Source organism: Delphinapterus leucas, chromosome 17 (genome assembly GCF_059928025.1).
Source record: "Delphinapterus leucas isolate spDelLeu-1000000601 "Yukka" chromosome 17, BTC_Dleu_Yukka2, whole genome shotgun sequence".
NCBI classification, from domain to species: Eukaryota; Metazoa; Chordata; class Mammalia; order Artiodactyla; family Monodontidae; genus Delphinapterus; species Delphinapterus leucas.
Genome location: NC_143145.1, coordinates 37349885 through 37370618, shown reverse-complemented (window position 1 = coordinate 37370618; position 20734 = coordinate 37349885). Strand labels below are relative to the sequence as shown.

The 20734-nt window shown below is 39.3% G+C and overlaps 2 protein-coding genes across 5 annotated transcripts in view; both read left to right on the top strand.

Annotated features, from left to right (window-relative positions):
* The first annotated feature begins 3050 nt into the window (after positions 1 to 3050).
* POLR2K (RNA polymerase II, I and III subunit K) lies at positions 3051 to 5210 on the top strand. 3 transcript variants are annotated; one of them, XM_022584698.3, is made up of 4 exons: positions 3051 to 3155; positions 3819 to 3887; positions 4227 to 4319; positions 5011 to 5210. In XM_022584698.3, the coding sequence occupies exons 2-4, from the start codon at positions 3827 to 3829 to the stop codon at positions 5031 to 5033; spliced, it is 177 nt and encodes a 58-aa protein (XP_022440406.1). In that variant the 5' UTR covers positions 3051 to 3155; positions 3819 to 3826; the 3' UTR covers positions 5034 to 5210. The 3 variants fall into 3 exon arrangements, with proteins under 3 accessions (XP_022440406.1, XP_030615856.1, XP_022440405.1); XM_030759996.2 differs by having other exon boundaries at positions 3076 to 3151; XM_022584697.3 differs by having other exon boundaries at positions 3102 to 3174.
* Positions 5211 to 9475: 4265 nt separating this feature from the next.
* Positions 9476 to 20734, top strand: part of SPAG1 (sperm associated antigen 1) — a 110616-nt gene continuing 99357 nt past the window's right edge. Inside the window, exons 1-2 of one of the 2 annotated variants that reach the window (XM_089898857.1) lie at positions 9476 to 9945; positions 11691 to 11850. In XM_089898857.1, coding sequence (XP_089754983.1) covers positions 9806 to 9945; positions 11691 to 11850 — 300 coding nt within the window. In that variant the 5' untranslated portion in view covers positions 9476 to 9805. The remainder of the gene's footprint in view (positions 9946 to 11690; positions 11851 to 20734) is intronic. The other variant, XM_022584695.3, reaches the window with a different exon arrangement.

Sequence of the window (20734 nt, the reverse complement as noted above, 5' to 3'; positions counted from 1 at the left end):
CTGCTCCGCAACATGTGGGATCTTCCCGGACCAGGGCTCGAACCCCTGTCTGGGTTCGCCCCCACTGGGAGGTGGATCGCCCCCACTGGCAGGCGGATTCTTAACCACCACCCCCAGGGAAGTCCCAGGCAATGTAGGACATTTTAGAAGGACCACTCTGGTGGCAGAATGGAAGACAGAAGGAAGAGAGGTGAGGGTGGCTTAGGAAGCTACTGCATTACTCTGGAAGATAATGGGGGTGGAGAAGAACCTACACCTGATTCAGTTGGCTGAATGAACTGCATGCAGCAGGGAGTGAGGAGCGAAGAGTACAGGTTTGGGAGAAAATAAGATGAATTTAGTGCGAGGTTGTTACGTTTGTGGTACCTGTAGGACTTAAGGTAAGGAATTGGTGAATTACACATTCTTCAAGATGGCACCTCCCTGAAGCCTCCCTCACACGTTCGGATAGAATGAGTAGTGTCCTTTCTAGGTCCTCAAACCAGTCTCTATTACAATCAAGCCTCTATTTTGCCACTCCCTGCCCAGCACTTGCAATCCTCCTCTCCGGAATTTTCTCCATATAATTTATCACCTTATAAAATACTGTATTATTTACTTACTTTGTGTAAGGTCTGCTCCCCACTCCACTGTAAACAGGGCAGGGGATTTTGCCTATGGTTAAATAAAAGCCACACGACCCCACAACACGATTAAACATTGCCCTTTTCTCTTTCTCTAGTAATTTTTCTTTAGATATTTTGTTACAACTGAAGAGTAAAAGAATGTATCATAACTCTCTTCTATTCACTCGAAGAATAATTTTACACCCCTCCCCACCCCAAAAATGGCAAAAAGACACCTAGTTACATGTAGCTTGCCCTAGCTTTACTCATATAGCGCAAATTTAAGCCACTGAGCTATATTTTCCAGTTCTTTACACATCACAGTCTTTGGCCTTTTCCCTTCCCTTTCTGGATTGGGTGTAATCTCATTACTGACTTCAGAATTCTAAAACCCATATGTTTTCCACAGAGCTAACGCTTCTTTTGGAGACCATCCAGGAAAACATACTGAAAGGGTTTTCCATCACCATGATAGTCAAGCTATGCAGGTATACTTAAATGAGTATGATCAAGAAAAAGGAAAACAGATACTCAGGGGGAAAATAGCAACTTGCATCTCCATAACCATATTATTGCAATGTAAGCATTTAAAAACACTAGTATCCAAGTTGGCAAAACAAATGCCCTCATTAAGAGAGAGCAATGCGATGATGTCCGGCACGTAGCAAATGCTCAAGAAAAGTTAGCTGTCACCATTGATAACAGCTTCCACAGACCATGCTCCAAAATGATCCTAAAATTACTGGTGACTGCTGATAGGAAAGAGAATGTTGCATTGGGAACTAGCCTCGACATGAACTCTTGTTGAAATTCTGGATCTCCTTGCTATAACTTGTCTTTACCCTAACCCTCTGTAGGGTTCCATTTGTATTCTACATGTGTTGATCCATTCTGATCTCCACAAACTGTGTTACATTCCAGCATCATCTTGATAACCTCAAGCTGCATAGTCAGAACCCAGGTCAGTTTGCAATGATTAAAGTTACACTTTCTGGATCACTCCATAATCTTTCTCTTATCATGACAATGGTTTTACCTAATATTTCTTGAGTGAAGCTAATTTTGACTGTTCTATTGGATTACCTGTTCCCTTTGGCTAAGAGGAGGGGTATTTCATAAGAGAGCTGATGATCAAAATATTTATGTTCTATCTTAGCCTATCTGTGGAGAAAGAAGCAGGACAGTCCACTGTGTTTCCTGGAAATTAAAAAATCGGCAGCTAGGAAGACTGAGAAAATCGAGTTAAATCTCTCAGGCTGGTCTGTGGAGGTGCAACCAGTTGGAATTCCTTCTGGAAGTGAAAGGTGAGGCTCAAGGTTCCCAAGTTGCTGGATGGAAGACCGAAAAGCGGTATAGCCTGCTTAATAAAAACCAAAGTAGTGCATGTTGGGGAGAAAGAAACCTGATTCTCAGATTAACTAAAATAGTTATTCACAACTTGCTAGTTTCTAAGTTTTAATAACTTCATTTTCTTCTCTCTCGTGATATAAGTAAAATACCTGCTGTGAAAGAAGCAAACGAATGCAAATGTTGTGAACCCAACTGTTACTAGTCTCACTAAAATTTTGATCTTTGAAAGAACACGCCTCCACTGGACAAGTCGTTTTGTTCTTCTGGGGAGCAATTATTACATGGGATGAAAGGAGAGTCAATGGACAGCTACTACTACCTAAATCCCTTAGCTTTAAGTGGGAGTAATTGACGTAGCTGCCCGCAAGCCCACCTGTGCTTTAAAACGAGTAAAAGGAGGGGGTTACAGGGATGACGGGAGCCTAGGAGAGAAAGGGGCGAAAAGCAAAAACGAAATGATTCTAAGGAAGGATAGGGGCGGCTGCTCCACTGCCCCGGCACAGGTATCAAACGACTGGAAATGCATAATCTGAAAAGTGCTTTTCTACGTGGAAATCAGCGGTGGAGCCGATTCTTCTACGTTCCTCGGAGTAACGGTCAGCCTAGGATTCCACGAACACTTCACTTGGGTTTCTCTTCTAACCCTCTGCCCTCCTGGAAAAGTGTTATTTTCTACCGACTTCATATGTCAGAGAAACAAACCTCCTTCGACTTGAGGAGCTTCTAAAACGCTTTACTTCCCTGAAGAGTGAAAACAGGTGAGACCGAAACAAGCACTTTTGTCCGGAGTCTGAAATACAGAAAAAGCAGCCGCTGGGCTTCCCTGGTGGCGCAGTGGTTGAGAGTCCGCCTGCCGATGCAGGGGACGCGGGTTTGTGCCCCGGTCCGGGAAGATCCCACATGCTGCGGAGCGGCTGTGCCCGTGAGCCATGGCCGCTGAGCCTGCGCGTCCGGAGCCTCTGCTCCGCAATGGGAGAGGCCACAGCAGTAAGAGGCCCGCGTACCGCAAAAAACAAAAAACAAAAAAACCAAACCAGTTTCACCACCTGTACTCAATCCGGCTTTCTCTGCCACACCTGGGGCGGAAGGGGCGGAGACTCCGCTTGCGTCATAAGCCAGCGCCGGAAGTTGGCTGCCATACAGCGGCGAGGCGGGGTCTGTTCGGAGAAGCAGAGAAGTTTCTCCGTGTTACGTGTGTAGGTAATTGGCGGATTGGGGGGTAGGTATTTGGGCCAAAACTGGAAAGACGCTAGGGGCTAAACAGGTCCGGTGTGGGGTTAGAGTCGGGAGAGACTGGGGATAGAGTCGATGCTGTTAGGCCTTTGCCTTTTTAGCTGTTGGGTTGTTTGCCTCTTTAGCTGTTGGCGTTTTAGCCGTTGGGAGTTATTTCTTTGTTCTTCCCTTATCTTCGGTTCCCATGTTCTCCTGTTGAGGGATACAGTTTTTTGGCAATCTCTTGCTAAAGTTTGGAACTTGTGTTAAATGAAGACGCGAGCTTTGCAGTCAGATCTAAATCTCTGACTCTTAACAGATGAATAATCCTGCCCAAATTAACTTCTTTAAACCCCAGTTCCTTCATCTGTAAAATAAGAGTAATACCTCCTAGAATTGTTGTAAAGATTATAATGAAATAGCATGCATAATTGAAATGACATATGTAAAGTGTTTATTATTGTGTCCAGTTTGGGGGTAAATGCACAATACGTTGTTTTTTTGTTTCGTTCTTTAGACCCACCTATAGGATTTGAAAAAAGCACAGATTAGGAATTGCGGCCTTTTTAGCTTTCTCCGAGAAACATGAGGCCTGGTTAGATTTGTGAGGACGCCATTTGAGATATTAAATATTTGAGTCTGTGATTTCAGGGACAACAATGGACACCCAGAAGGACGTTCAACCCCCAAAGCAGCAGCCAATGATATATATCTGTGGAGGTAAGAGTAACACAAAAGTAAGAGTATTTCACCTCAGTTTTAAAAAAATTATTGCATTTATCTTTGGCTTAAATGAGTCATCTTTAAAGTTAGAAAGCAGAACAACTTTAACAATCTTAAAAAAAAATCCTCGTATTAAGATTTCATTTTCTTTCCTAGGAAAAATGCATTGTCTGCCACTCTTTTTTTCTTTCTCCCTTAATATGTTGGTAATGGCAACATACCCTTGAGACTGAGTATACTATATTTTAGTGCTTTGGGTGAAAAGCATGGTTAAGATAATTTGCTCGTCTGTAATATTTCTCTTTTAGGCATTGAATAAACGTGTTTTGTTTCTAGAATGTCACACAGAAAATGAAATAAAATCAAGGGATCCAATCCGTTGCAGAGAATGTGGATACAGAATAATGTACAAGAAAAGAACTAAAAGACGTATCCTTCTAACTAAGCTTTATGACTATGAGATAAGAGGAAGTGAAAAAAAAAGCTTTATGACTATGAGATAAGAGGAAGAAAAAAATGCATAGTTTGATAGTCAAAGACTAATTTCTGGTAAAAATGGTAACAACTTGGATTACTTACCAAAAAAACAAAAGGCATGATTAGCATTTTCATGGACCAGTACTCCAGTGTATAGACATATACTAAATAATCTAAATACTAGTTGATTTTGGCTTTCATAAGTGTATTTTTTCAGGGATTCTGTATATAAGTACTCATTCTTGAGCTTCAGTTTATGGGCAAACTAAATGATACAAGGAGAAATACAGATATTGAGTTTGTATGCTACCTAATGGAATAAGTGAGGCTTACAAATTAGCTGAAAGACTGAGAGTAAATTGGTATGTAATAACTACCAGTGTTTTTTAGATCACTAAATTATCACTTTTAACACTGCTTTAGTGTTTCTTGGTGCATTGGTCTCTTGTATCATGGGGGGCTAATAATTAAAATAGTTTATTTTTTTAGTTCATTTCTAATTATAGTAAATAGTGAACTTCATTCTTTTGTGCATTTTAGATTAAATAACTAGCTTATTGCAAAGAGAAAGTGACTTGGAAGCATTAAATTTTTAATATAATTTTGAAGTACTTATTTTGTCCTTAACTCAGTTTTTGTATAGTGGTGGTTTTTGATGCTCGATGAAAGATGAAATACAGAGGAATGTCTTCATTTGGATTTGGATTTGCTATTAATGTTGTCATATAGCTTTTGATTAGTGTACTTTATGAATACAACTATATACACATGATTTCATTTTAAAAACCATATTGTATTTAGGTATCTATTAATAGCTTATATAAAGATATTTTTGTTCAGTTACATGGTTTGTAATTTAATTTTATCGTATATATAATCTGACACACAATGAAGGTTAAAAGTGATTCCCCAAACTACACTTTAATCAAAACCTAGAATCATCTGGGGCCCTTGTTAAAAATGACGTTTGCTAGGGCCCTTTAAAGGTCTGATTAAGTAAGTTCCTAGGAAACCACTGTTTTACATCACCAATTGTTTGTAAACTCTCCAGCCTCATTTTGTATAGAGTATACCAACGCACTTACTATCAGTGTGCATACCTCATTTTGAGTTATAATTTATTTGTTAACTTGGCATAGGCCTTTCTGTATTTGTATATAATGCTTGACTGTTTTTTAAATTTTTGGCAAGGGAAAAGAAACTTTAATGATTGCTTTCTCTAAGGCAAAATCAACCCCAAGTAAAGTGGATGAAGCAGACTATTAAGGCAGGTGCAGTTTCCCAGGTGTAATCATTAAGGTAAAAAACTCTGCTTTCAGGATATAGAAAAAGTAGGAGTTGGTTTACACTAAATTGGATGAATGTTTAAAGCTTTTGCCTTGATAGAGATATGGATGCTCAGATACTCCATCTGTTCCAGGATTCGATTAGATATATTTCAACTTTGTTAATAGTTTTGTGTGTCTCGCACATTGAAAGTATTAACTGTGCAACTGTGCTGTTTAAAAAAGAAAACAAAACATTGTTTCTACTACCATCCTCAAATATTGTTATGTAAATTTATTATGTGCTATACAAAGTACTACCATACTTAATATTTTTAAAGAGTGCTTCCTTGGTCCAGGTTTTCCTGGACTGTGGCTTTCATAATTTTGTAATTCTGCCACTTTTTTTTTTTTGCGCTATGCGGGCCTCTCACTGTTGTGGCCTCTCCCGTTGCGGAGCACAGGCTCTGGACGCGCAGGCTCACTGGCCATGGCTCACGGGCGCAGCCGCTCCGCAGCACGTGGGATCTTACCAGACCAGGGCACGAACCCGTGTCCCCTGCATTGGCAGGCAGACGTTCAACCACTGCGCCACCAGGGAAGCCCTGCCATGTTCCTTCTTGAGCTGGTCCTTTTTGTACAAGAGTCCCAATAAATATCTCTTTATGACAGCCTCCTAAACCACAACTCATTGGGTAATGTTGCTCTTAACTATTCTAATTTCATCATAGGTCCTTTGTGTATCAATAGTTTAATTGAATACTGTTATTTCGTTAACTAGACAGTGGTTTAATGGGAAAAGTATTAACCACTGGAACTCAAGACCATCGTTTCAGTTATCTCTTCGTGTCCCCATCGTCTATAAAATGGATGTAATTTTACCTCTTGCCTACCTGGACAGTTTTAAGAAAAGGTAAAATAGATATAAAATTGCTTTTAAAAGATCCTTTTGAATAGTACTCTATAAATATAAAAATCAGTAAATCTGAGCTTGAAGCTAATACATAACTTGTCCCCTACTAAACTGCTTACCAATGGCTGTAGACACGCAGGTCCATCAAAAATATGAATACACGGAAATTGGTTCAAATCCAGCGCTGCTACTCAGTTACTGGCCAGTTTATTTCTTTTGACTTCAGCTTGTCAAAGTCAAGGAATTAATGATAGTTCAGTGCTTTTGGACTCTGAAGCTATCTTCAGAGATTGAAGTTAATGACATTCAAAACTAGTAGATGAAATCATAAATGACCAATTTTAAGAAGATTAAAATATCACATAAAGTGAGAAAGTGTAAACTGAGAACGCGTAAAAACAAGTTGCCTCCTTACATGTACAAATACATGCACATCCCTCCACCCTCCACCCTCTGCCCAGACTTAAAAGATTACTGGGTCTGTTCTGTGGGAACGGACAATATAGGGACGGGATGGTGGGAAGCCAGTTAGCGGCCACCTGTAAAAGTTCAGGCTAAGAGTAATGGTGGCTGGGCCAGGGTAGGCGTAGAGGGAGTGAGAAGTAGCTGGTTGTGAGATATGTTTTGAAGTTGAATAGGACTTACTTGTGAATTGGTTAGTACTTAGGAGCACAGGAAACAGTATGGACTTTGGCAAAAGGCTTTGGGTCCGTATTCCTAGAGTGTCCCTTGTTGTATGTCAGTGACTACCAAGATTCACTTTCCTTATTTGTAAAATGGGCATGAAATAATAGCACCTATGTCAAAGGTTTGCTGCAAGATAAAATTAAATACTCCATAAAAACTCTTAATCTAATAACTGTTAACACCATTACAGAAAGTATTAGCATTTTCTGCACAGGTGCTTGTATCAGTCTTAGGATTAGTCTCAGTTACTGGTCTTGCTGTTTTCCATACTCTTTAGCTTGCTGATTGTAGAGTCCTAACTGCTGGACCACTAGGGAATTCCCAGCTTGCTCATTGTAAAATAGAAATTGCACAGCACTGTCTTGCTGAAAATTCTTAGTAGCTTCCCATTTTGATAAAACGAAAACTATTGGGAATAGTATATTTGGGAATAGTATAGACTCCTTTCCTGCCTCTGTCACCACTTCAACCCACCTCTCAATCTTGGTTTTAAGGAGATGTTTGCAGTTCCTTAAGCAGATAACGGACCTTTTTGCCTGTGCTCCTGCCTTTCTCTCTGCCTGAAATGACCTGTCTTGTGTTCTTCCCCAGTGTCAGAATGCCATCTAGTTTTCTGTATTATTGTGGGAAGTGCAAAACTATTCTTCCTAATGCTTTGTATGTGACCTGTTTTCGCTCTAGAAACTTAGAATTTTCTTTGCCAGTGTCCTGAAATTTTGCAGTTTGTGCCTTGGTATGGGTCTGTTTTCCTTCCCTGTTTTGGTCACTTGGTGGGTGCTTTCAGTCTGGAAACTCAAGCTCTTCAATTCTGGAAAATTTCCTTGAATTGATAACTTCCTACCCTCAGTATTCTCTCTAGATCTTTTAAATCTAATATTAGACCTAACTTTTTCATCTTTTTCGATTTCCTTTTTTTTCTTTATCTGCTCTGTGAAAGATTTCTTCAACTTTACTTTCTAATCCATCTATTAATTATTGGACGCAATGTCTTTATGAAGATGATAGTGGTAATTTTCATTTGCCTGCATAGTCCATTTCCTTTGAGTTAGTTTTTATCCTGCTTGTTTATTCAGCATAATTGTATATGTACATAATTGTAACCAGAAAAAAACCAAAGTGTGCGTGAAAGGAAAATTACAGGGCACGTGGAATTGCAACTCTTATTTCTCGGCTAACGTTCTTCTGTTCGGGTGAAGCTGGGTCTGCAAGGCCCATCAGCCGAATGGCAAACCGGAGACTAGCCTGTCATCACGCAGAGGCCCTAATCCCCGCCCCCGGCGGTCCGCCGCAAGCCCTCGGGTGCCGGAGTGGGGTGAGTGGGGCGGGGCGACACGCCCCTCCTTGGTTACGAGCCGCGCGACTGGTGTGTGGCTGCGGCTTCCGCAAGGCTTGGGGTCTGAACCAGGTGAGTATCTGCAGGCCAGGAGTAAACTACCTCTCTCCATCGCAATCCCTTCCTCTGGGAGCCGGGGTGGAAGACGGACCCGGAGGAGCAAATGCGCTATCGGACTGCAGTTGGAGGAATGTCCTTGTCGGCCGGGGCAACAGCCTGGGGGCCTTCTGTTTCTCGGGGCTGACGGTGGCGGATGTTGGGGCAGAGCGGCAACGCGGAGGTGGTGGTGCGGCGGGGAGGTTCCCGGGCTCTGGCGGCGGCCACCGGTCCTTGTGAACAAAGCAGAGGAATGGGGAGAAGTTTCGTAGAGTCCTAAAGTGCCCCTTGACCGTTGCGGGTTGGCTGTAGAGCTCTCGGATCTCAGGCAGTCCCTGACCCGCGCTGTACATAGAAACCGTTGCTACTGCTGGAGGATGCCGTTTCCTTCCGGTCTCTGGCTGCAGGTGGCGCCCAGCCCTGTGGCTGCTGGAAAGAACGTGCCTAGGTGGAAGAAAACCATTTTTCGTGTTACTAGCCCATTGCAGTTTGTGCTGGAGGTATTACTGATATACTGATTAGGAAATATGGGAAATGGATGTGGATTAGGACGGTGGAGAAGAAATTAACGCCAATTAGGACCAAAGTTTTTTCTAATCAGGGGCAAAGAAATTGCAAACAGATGTGGAAGAGTTCTAAGTAGAGCAAACAAAGTATTGTATGACTTGGTTTTTGGAGTTTGAGAGTTAACGTTTAGTGGTCTTGAGAATCTCTCCTACCCACCCCCACCCCCCCAAGTGGTAGTTTTCAAAAAGGATTCTCAGAAACGTTGAAACAGTGTTCAGAATAAAATTCGCTTGATTAGGTAAGAGGTGTCTTTATCATTTCAAGTGTTTTTCACCATATTTTATTCAAATCATAAAATCTCAGGGGCTTCAAGATTCCATTGGCAGGCAGATTCTTAACTACCACGCCACCAGGGAAGTCGGTATATAGTAATTTAGCCCGATGAATGTTAACTGTTCTTATCAGGGAGAGAGAATTTACAATGAGTAGCTTCCTCCTTAGAAGAAATACTCCATCTCCTTTTCTATGGAAATGAAAAATAAATAATACAGAAGTACCTAGATGGTTACTACTATCCAAATTGAGTATTAATGTATACATTAGATTCATAACTATTTTCCTACACTATATTTCAGCCATGACTGCCAAAGATTATCCATCATTGTGGGGCTTTGGAACAACAAAAACATTTAAAATACCTGTTGAACATTTGGATTTCAAGTATATTGAAAAATGTTCAGATGTTAAACACTTGGAAAAAATTCTTTGTGTGCTCAGGTAAGCATTTAAAAATCATATCATGTTTCAGTTTGCCAATTTTATATTGTTGACTTCTAAAATTCAAAGCTACATTAGAAATTTTGGAGCAGATTTTCCAATACTGAAATTGTTGTTTTTGTCCATGTTAGGTTCCAAAATAGTGGTTTCAATCCTGTGGTTAGTTTGGCGGGTTCTGGCTAGATCTACTCCCAGCACAAGACTTAGGCTAATTAGTATCCAAGAGGGCATTTTTCTTGCTTCCTGGCACTTTCTAGGAACCGGTAAAGCAGCCCTTAGGAGGCACCTGCTTATGCTGATAAAGTGCTTTGGCACTCTCCCACTTCACACGATCTGCCAGCAAAGGTGGGTCACTCACTGGGAGCCGTCGCATGGGGATGGGGTGGGGGGGACCCCAGAAGTCAGGGAATCAAGGCCTTTTCTGGGTAAGAGCCCTGGGGCTGTGATTGTCAAACTTTAATATTTGCCAAACATGGTGGTTAGAAAATGCAAATTTGAGGGCCCCACTCCTAGAGATTCTGCTTCAGGAAATCATGAGTAGAGCCCAGGAATGTGTTTTTAACGAGCACACTGGCTGATCAACATGCGGGTGGTCAAGGGAACTCTACAAGAAACACTGCCCTGTGGCCTACCAACCTGTGCCACCTGTTTGGGGTTTTTTGAGGGTTTTTCATTTGGAGGATCGCCTCATTACTGCAGAAGCACTTGTGAGCACAAACTGCCCATTTCCGGGACATCAGTAGTATTCCTTTTGCTCGGCAGTGGTTCTCTCTTTTCTTTCCTCTGATGCCCTTCCTTACTGCTGTGTCCTTTCCTTTTTCTTTCTCTCTTTTTTTTTCCTTTTTCTTTCTTATCACCTTTAGCCTCCTGTCCTTCCTAAGCATCCCTGCTTGTCCCCAGCCAGTGTTGATGTAATAGCCTCATCATATCATTGTTTTCCCTCTCGCTTTTCTCAACATATAAGAACGTTTTCATTTTTATTTGATTAAAGACTAAAAGAAAATGCGAAGTTTATGGGTTGAAAGAGTTTGAAAGACATTTTATGAATAGCCTAATTAAATTGTATTGACTTGGGATTCTTTTTTTAATTTACTTTGAAAATGGGATTTATTTTTATTTTTCTAAAAATTTAGAAATAAACAGATTCACAAGAATGGGGAAAAGATTGATTTTCCTTAAAAAAAAAAAGCAAAAGAGAACGCATGTCTCTGTATAACTAAGGAAGGAATTCTGTTCCTTGAGTGGTTGAATTTAGAGGTGTGTTGTTCTAAACTGTTCTTCTGCCATTTTCTTCCTATCCCTTTGGGGGTAAAAAGAAAATGAGCTAGAACAGTAACTCCTCATTGGAAAGTAAGTCCAGAGTCTCACTCTTTGCCTGTCTCTAATAATGAATTTCCATTTATAAGTTTAAAATTACCTTATATGCAAAATGAACATATGTGTGCTGAAGAGGAGAGAATATGTTACCTATTCAACTTTTAAAGTGTGTGATGGAAATTGATGTCTTCTTTGGAGCTCCTTTTTCCCCCTTCATCGCAGTACTCCATAGATTAGCATGTGAAAGTGGAGGTTGCTCTAATTGAGGACGGTGAGGGGAAGGCAGCAGCTCAGCCTTCATCCTCATTCGGGGCAGACTGTGAGATCTCTGTGGAACCCCTGGGCTCCATGGAACCCAGCTTGCAAACCACTGGTCTATATGATCTCTAAATGAAGTGGTAACTCTAAAATTCTGAATTTTTTAAAAGGTCTGGTGAGGAAGGATATTATCCTGAACTTACTGAATTTTGTGAAAAGCGCCTTTCAGGCTTGGCTCCTGGAAGTAGAGCTTTGAGGAGAGAGAAACCTGCAGCGACAGCAGCCAGTTTCACAGCAGAAGAATGGGAAAAAATTGACGGTGATATAAAGGTATAGAGTAACATCACTTTTTGTGACATTGTCGTGGATATATATCTACTTTACTTATCTGAAATCCTAGGCTTCCTTTTTTTTGTCAGTAAAGGGCTTTTAGTAGTAATTACTTAGGTGGTACTGGTTGCTTCTTACACCGAGGAGAATATTGTGAATGTGTGTGTGTGTGTGTGTGCGTGCGTGCATGTGTGTATGTCTGTGGATTTGTTGGTGGGGGTGGGGAGGGCATGCTCATGTATTTTATTTTTTTTATTTTTTTAACATAAATTTATTTGTTTTTGGCTGAGTTGGATCTTTGTTGCTGTGCGCAGGCTTTCTCTAGTTGCAGTGAGCTGGGGCTACTCTTCGTTGCGGTGTGCAAGCGTCTCATTGCAGTGGCTTCTCTTGTTGCGGTGTGGGGACTCTAGGCGTGCGGGCTTCAGTATTTGTGGCACGTGGGCTCAGTAGTTGTGGCTCGCGGGCTCTAGAGCGCAGGCTCAGTAGTTGTGGCGCATAGGCTTAGTTGCTTTGCGGCATGTGGGATCTTCCCGGACCAGGAATTGAGCCCGTGTCCCCTGCATTGGCAGGCAGATCCTTAAACACTGCACCACCAGGGAAGCCCTGCACATGTATTTTAAATGACTGAATAATATCCCATCCTATGAAAGGAACATAATTCAGTCAGCATCTATAAATAGTGTTATGTTTGTTCATAATTTTTTTGTACCATCCTGGTTGTTTCCTCGGGATAAATTACTAGAATTCAAATTACTTGATCAAAGGCTCTAAATATTTTTAAGGCTGTTGAAACACATTTCTGTGTTCTCAGGAAGTTGTACCTTTGTACTCTCCCACCAGCAGTGTGTAAGAATGCTCACTTCATGTACTCTTCACTTGAAACTATAATCATTCTTTACATTTTAAAGTCAATTAAACAGTTAAAAAATGATAGTACGTAGTGTATTGTTTGTTTACTAGTATCGTTAAATTTTTAAAAATCTGTCACTTGAATTTCGTATTTTGTTAATGACCTGTTTGTGTCTTTACTGATTTCTTTTAATCAGCTTTATTGTTATTATTCACATTCAATAAAAATTAGCTATTTTATAAAACAAACAAATGTATGCAACAAAGCAGAAACAGACTCACAGACATAGAGAACAAAATAGTGGTTACCAGTGGGGAGAGGGAGGAAGGAGGGGCAGGATAGGGGTAAGGGATTAAGAGATACAAACTACTGTGTATAAAATAAATAAGCAACAAGGGTGTACAGCACAGGGAAACAGAGCAATTCTTCTGTAATAACTTTAAATGGAGTATAATCTATAAAAATATTTAATCACTATGTTGTATACCTGAAACTAACATAATGTATGTTAACTATACTTCAATTTTTTAAAAATTAGCGATTTTATGGTAATTTCACTGAGTTTTGACAAACTGCATTTGCTGTGGAATATTTCCATTATCCCTAAAAGTTTTGTTTTGCCCCTTTGCAGTCAGTGCTGACTCCATACCCTGGCTCCGGGCAACTGCTGAACTGCTTTCTATCATTATAGATTTGCCTTTTCTAGAATTTCATATAAATATAATTATATAGTATATCTTCTTTCATGTCTGGGTTCTTTCACTTAGCATGATGCTTTTGAGATTCATCTATGTTGTTGCATGTGTCCACAGTTCATTCCTTTTAATTGCTGAGTAGTAGTGAATTGTATGGATATCTCACAGTTTAACCATTTACCCATTGATGAACAAATGCCAAAATGTTTTCCAAAGTGGCAATCAATCCTGCCAATAATGGATAAAAGTTCCAGTTGCTCTATATTGTGGTCCATACCTAGTATTGTCAGGTTTGTTAATTTTAGCTATTCTATTAGGTATATAGTGGTATCTCATTGTGGTTTTCATTTGCGTTTCTCTAATAACTAATGATGTTGAATGTCTTTTCATGTACTTATTTGTCATCCATATATCTTCTTTTGTAGAGTGTCTTTAAATCCTTTGCCCATTAAAAGAAATAGATTTTTTGTGTTCTTATTGAGTTGTAAAATACACGTCTTTCATGTATTTTACACACAAAGATACATCTTTGCAAATATTTTCTGATATTGTGTGGCTTGCCTTTTCATTTTTTTAACAGTACCTTTGAAAGAGCAAAAGTTTTTACTTTTGATGAACGCGATTTTTCTTTTTATGGTTTGTGCTTTTGTGTCCTATTAAGAAATCTTTGTCTAATTCAAGATCCCTAAATTTTCTCCTATGATTCTTCTACAAAGTTTATAGTTTTAGCTTTTAAATATACGTCTAAGATCTGTTTCATTTTTTAGACACACACACAAATATATACATACACACATACATATATTTATACATACTAATATGGATATCCAAAAGTTCACGTGTCATTTAATGAAAGATTATCCTTTCCTCATTGAAATTCTTGGTACCATTATCAAAAATCAACTGACCATGTATGTTTAAGTCTATTTCTGAACTCACTCTATTCTGTTCATCAATCTAAATGTGTGTCTTTACACCAGTACTCCATTGTCTTGATTACAGTAAGTCTATTTTTTAATTTTAATTTTATCAACATATTGGAGTATAGTTGATTTACAGTGTTGTGTTAGTTTCAGGTGTACAGCAAAGTGATTCAGTTATACATTTTTATATATATTCTTTTTCAGATTCTTTTCCCATATATGCACTAAGTCTTGAAATCAGATAGTGCAAGTCCTCCAACTCTGTTCTTCATTTTCAGAGCTGTTTTGGGTGTTCCAGTTCCTTTGCTTGCGAATTTCTCTCTCTCTTTTTTTTTTAACCTCTTTATTGGGGTAAAATTGCTTTACAGTGGTGTGTTAGTTTCTGCTTTACTACAAAGTGAATCAGTTATACGTATACATATGTTCCCATATCTCTTCCCTCTTGCATCTCCCTCCCTCCCACACTCCCTATCCCACCCATCCAGGCGGTCACAAAGCACCGAGCTGATCTCCCTGTGCTATGCAACTGCTTCCCACTAGCTATCTACCTTACGTTTGGTAGTGTATATATGTCCATGCCTCTCTCTCGCTTTGTCACAGCTCACCCTTCCCCCTCCCCATATCCTCAAGTCCGTTCTCTAGTAGGTCTGTGTCTTTATTCCTGTCTTACCCCTCGGTTCTTCATGACATTTTTTTTTCTTAAATTCCATATATATGTGTTAGTGTACGGTATTTGTCTTTCTCTTTCTGACTTACTTCACTCTATGACAGACTCTAGGTCTATCCACCTCATTACAAATAGCTCAATTTCATTTCTCTTTATGGCTGAGTAATATTCCATTGTATATATGTGCCACATCTCCTTTATCCATTCATCCAAAGATGGACACTTAGGTTGTTTCCATCTCTGGGCTATTGTAAATAGAGCTGCAATGAGCACTTTGGTACATGACTCTTTTTGAATTATGGTTTTCTCAGGGTATATGCCCAGTAGTGGGATTGCTGGGTCATATGTTAGTTCTATTTGTAGTTTTTTAAGGAACCTCCATACTGTTCTCCATAGTGGCTGTACCAATTCACATTCCCACCAGCAGTGCAAGAGTGTTCCCATTTCTCCACACCCTCTCCAGCATTTATGGTTTCTAGATTTTTTGATGATGGCCATTCTGACTGGTGTGAGATGATATCTCATTGTAGTTTTGATTTGCATTTCTCTAATGATTAATGATGTTGAGCATTCTTTCATGTGTTTGTTGGCAGTCTGTATATCTTCTTTGGAGAAATGTCTATTTAGGTCTTCTGCCCATTTTTGGGTTGGGTTGTTTGTTTTTTTGTTATTGAGCTGCATGAGCTGCTTGTAAATTTTGGAGATTAATCCTTTGTCAGTTGCTTCGTTTGCAAATATTTTCTCGCATTCTGAGGGTTGTCTTTTGGTCTTGTTTATGGTTTCCTTTGCTGTGCAAAAGCTTTGAAGTTTCATTAGGTCCCATTTGTTTATTTTTGCTTTTATTTCCATTTCTCTAGGAGATGGGTCAAAAAGGATCTTGCTGTGATTTATGTCATAGAGTGTTCTGCCTATGTTTTCCTCTAAGAGTTTGGTAGTTTCTGGTCATATATTAAGGTCTTTAATCCATTTTGAGCTTATTTTTGTGTATGGTGTTAGGGAGTGATCTAATCTCATACTTTTACATGTACCTGTCCAGTTTTCACAGCATCACTTATTGAAGAGGCTGTCCTTTCTCCACTGTACATTCCTGCCTCCTTTATCAAAGATAAGGTGACCATATGTGCGTGGGTTTATCTCTGAGCTTTCTATCCTGTTCCATTGATCTATCTTTTGCTTTTGTGCCAGTACCATACTATCTTGATTACTGTAGCTTTGTACTGTAGTCTGAAGTCAGGGAGCCTGATTCCTCCAGCTCCATTTTTTGTTCTCAAGATTGCTTTGGCTATTCGGGGTCTTTTGTGTTTCCATACAAATTGTGAAAAATTTTTTTCTAGTTCTGTGAAAAATGCCAGTGGTAGTTTGATAGGGATTGCATTGAATCTGTAGATTTCATTGGGTAGTAGAGTCATTTTCACAATGTTGATTCTTCCAGTCCAAGAACATGGTATATCTCTCCATCTATTTGTATCATCTTTAATTTCTTTCATCAGTGTCTTATAATTTTCTGCATACAGGTCTTTTGTCTCCTTGGGTAGGTTTATTCCTAGATATTTTATTCTTTTTGTTGCAGTGGTAAATGGGAGTGTTTTCTTGATTTCACTTTCAGATTTTTCATCATTAGTGTATAGAAATGCCAGAGATTTCTGTGCATTAATTTTATATCCTGCAACTTTACCAGATTCATTGATTAACTCTAGTAGTTTTTTGGTAGCATCTTTAGGATTCTCTATATGTAGTATCATGTCATCTGCAAACAGTGACAGCTTTACTTCTTTTCCAATTTGGATTCCTTTTATTTCCTTTCCTTCTCTGATTGCTGTGGCTAAAACTTCCCAAACTATGTTGAATAAGAGTGGTGAGAGTGGGCAACCTTGTCTTGTTCCTGATCTTAGTGGAAATGGTTTCAGTTTTTCACCATTGAGGATGATGTTGGCTGTGGGTTTGTCATATATGGCCTTTATCATATTGAGGAAAGTTCCCTCTATGCCTACTTTCTGCAGGGTTTTTATCATAAATGGGTGTTGAATTTTGTCAAAAGCTTTCTCTGCATCTATTGAGATGATCATATGGTTTTTCTCCTTCAATGTGGTAATATGGTTTATCACATTGATTGATTTGTGTATATTGAAGAATCCTTGCATTCCTGGAATAAAACCCACTTGATCATGGTGTATGATCCTTTTAATGTGCTGTTGGATTCTGTTTGCTAGTATTTTGTTGAGGATTTTTGCATCTATGTTCATCAGTGATATTGGCCTGTAGTTTTCTTTCTTTGTGACATCCTTGTCTGGTTTTGGTATCAAGGTGATGGTGGCCTTGTAGAATGAATTTGGGAGTGTTCCTCCCTCTGCTATATTTTGGAAGAGTTTGAGAAGGATAGGTGTTAGCTCTTCTCTAAATGTTTGATAGAATTCACCTGTGAAGCCATCTGGTCCTGGGCTTTTGTTTGTTGGAAGATTTTTAATCACAGTTTCAGTTACAGTGCTTGTGATTGGTCTGTTCATATTTTCTATTTCTTCCTCATTCAGTCTTGGCAGGTTGTGCATTTCTAAGAATTTGTCCATTTCTTCCAGGTTGTCCATTTTATTGGCATAGAGTTGCTTGTAGTAATCTCTCATGATCTTTTGTACTTCTGCAGTGTCAGTTGTTACTTCTCCTTTTTCATTTCTAATTCTGTTAATTTGAATCTTCTCCCTTTTTTCTTTGATGAGTCTGGCTAATGGTTTATCAATTTTGTTTATCTTCTCAAAGAACCAGCTTTTAGTTTTAGTGATCTTTGCTCTCGTTTCCTTCGTTTCTTTTTCATTTGTTTCTGATCTGATTTTTATGATTTCTTTCCTTCTGCTAACTTTGGGGTTTTTTTGTTCTTCTTTCTCTAATTGCTTTAGGTGCAAGGTTAGGTTGTTTATTCGAGATGTTTCCTGTTTCTTGTGGGCTTGTATTGCTATAAACTTCCCTCTTAGAAATGTTTTTGCTGTTTCCCGTAGGTTTTGGGTCGTTGTGTCTCCATTGTCATTTGTTTCTAGGTATTTTTTGATTTCCTCTTTGATTTCTTCAGTGATCACTTCGTTATTAAGTAGTGTATTGTTTAGCCTCCATGTGTTTGTATTTTTTACAGATCTTTTCCTGTTATTGATATCTAGTCTCATAGTGTTGTGGTCGCAAAAGATACTTGATACCATATTAATTTTCTTAAAATAACCAAGACTTCACTTGTGACCCAAGATATGATCTATCCTGGAGAATGTTCCATGAGCACTTGAGAAAAATGTCTATTCCGTTGTTTTTGGATGGAGTGTCCTATAAATACCATTTAAGGCCATCTTGTTTAATGTATCATTTAAAGCTTGTGTTTCCGTATTTATTTTCATTTTGGATGATCTGTTCATTGGATTTATTTTCATTTTGGATGATCTGTTCATTGGTGAAAGTGGGGTGTTAAAGTCCCCTACTATGATTGTGTTACTGTCGATTTCCCCTTTTATGGCTGTTAGTATTTGCCTTATGTATTGAGGTGCTCCTATGTTGGGTGCATAAATATTTACAATTGTTATATCTTCTTCTTGGATCGATCCCTTGATCATTATGTAGTGTCCTTCTTTGTCCCTTGTAATAGTCTTTATTTTCAAGTCTATTTTGTCTGACATGAGAATTGCTACTCCAGCTTTCTTTTGGTTTCCATTTGCATGGAATATCTTTTCCCATCCCCTTACTTTCAGTCTGTATGTGTCTCTAGGTCTGAAGTGGATCTCTTGTAGACAGCATATATATGGGTCTTGTTTTTGTATCCATTCAGCCAATCTGTGTCTTTTGGTGGGAGCATTTAGTCCATTTACATTTAAGGTAATTATCGATATGTATGTTCCTATTCCCATTTTCTAAATTGTTTTGGGTTCGTTATTGTAGGTCTTTTCCTTCTCTTGTGTTTCTTGCCTAGAGAAGTTCCTTTAGCATTTGTTGTAAAGCTGGATTGGTGGTGCTGAACTCTCTCAACTTTTGCTTGTCTGTAAAGGTTTTAATTTCTCCATCAAATCTGAATGAGATCCTTGCTGGGTAGAGTAATCTTGGTTGCAGGTTTTTCTCCTTCATCACTTTAAATATGTCCTGCCACTCCCTTCTGGCTTGCAGAGTTTCTGCTGAAAGATCAGCTGTTAACCTTATGGGGATTCCCTTGTGTGTTATTTGTTGTTTTTCCCTTGCTGCTTTTAATATACTTTCTTTGTATTTAATTTTTGACAGTTTGATTAATATGTGTCTTGGCATGTTTCTCCTTGGATTTATCCTGTATGGGACTCTCTGTGCTTCCTGGATTTGGTTAACTATTTCCTTTCCCCTATTAGGGAAGTTTTCAACTATAATCTCTTCAAATATTTTCTCAGTCCCTTTCTTTTTCTCTTCTTCTTCTGGAACCCCTATAATTCGAATGTCGGTGCGTTTAATGTTGTCCCAGAGGTCTCTGAGACTGTCCTCAGTTCTTTTTATTCTTTTTTCTTTATTCTGCTCTGCAGTAGTTATTTCCACTATTTTATCTTCCAGGTCATTTATCCGATCTTCTGTCTCAGTTATTCTGCTATTGATCCCATCTAGAGTATTTTTCATTTCATTTATTGTGTTGTTCCTTTTTGTTTGTTTCATCTTTAGTTCTTCTAGGTCCTTGTTAAATGTTTCTTGCATTTTGTCTATTCTGTTTCCAAGATTTTGGATCATCTTTACTATCATTATTCTGAATTCTTTTTCAGGTAGACTGCCTATTTCCTTTTATTTGTTAGGTCTGGTGGGTTTTTATCTTGCTCCTTCGTTTGTGGTGAGTTTTTCTGTCTTCTCATTTTGCTTATCTTACTGTGTTTGGGGTCTCCTTTTTGCAGGCTGCAGGTTCGTAGTTCCCGTTGTTTTTGGTGTCTGTCCCCAGTGGCTAAGGTTGGTTCAGTGTGTTGTGTAGGCTTCCTGGTGGCGGGGACTAGTGCCTGTGTTCTGGTGGATGAGGCTGTATCTTGTCTTTCTGGTGGGTAGGTCCACGTCTGGTGGTGTGTTTTGGGGTGTCTGTGGACTTATTATGATTTTAGACAGCCTCTTTGCTAATGGGTGGGGTTGTGTTCCTATATTGCTAGTTGTTTGGCATAGGGTGTCCAGCACTGTAGCTTGCTGGTCATTGAGTGAAGTTGGGTCCTGGCATTGAGATGGAGATGTCTGGGAGATTTTCACCGTTTGATATTATGTGGAGCTGGGAGGTCTCTTGTTGACCAGTGTCCTGAAGTTGGCTCTCCCACCTCAGAGGCACAGCAGTGACTCCTGGCTGCAGCACCAAGAGCCTTTCCTCCACATGGCTTTCCCGCCGCCCTAGTCTCAAAGCTCCTGCCACTGCTCCTCAGGCCGGGTCCCTGTGGGAGCTGCTTGCCAATTTCTACAAAATACCTTGCTTGTATTTGAGTTGGGATTGTGTTGAATTTGTGGATCGATTTTGGAGGAATTGATATCTTAACAATATTGAGATTTCTGATCCATGAACATATATTTTTTCTGTTCATATAGGTCTTTAATGAAGCAGTGTCTCATAGTTTTCAGTGTATACTTCTTATTTTTAATGAAACTTATTTCTAAGTATCTAATATATTTTATGCTACTGTAAAAGTTAATGTTTAAATTTTTTTGCTCATTCTTAGTCACTTCAGTTATGAAATTTTATTGGTTTATATAAAATTTATCATCTTAACCATTTTTTTTTTTTTTTTTGCGGCACGCGGGCCTCTCC

What these genes read in the sequence shown, in the direction of transcription:
- POLR2K (XM_022584698.3), top strand. Translation starts at nt 3,827, where the DNA reads ATGGACACCCAGAAGGACGTTCAACCCCCAAAGCAGCAGCCAATGATA. An exon ending in AATGATATATATCTGTGGAG is followed by an intron (nt 3,888 to 4,226) that starts GTAAGAGTAACA and finishes TTTTGTTTCTAG; the next exon opens with AATGTCACACAGAAAATGAA. An exon ending in CAAGAAAAGAACTAAAAGAC is followed by an intron (nt 4,320 to 5,010) that starts GTATCCTTCTAA and finishes GTTTTTGTATAG; the next exon opens with TGGTGGTTTTTGATGCTCGA.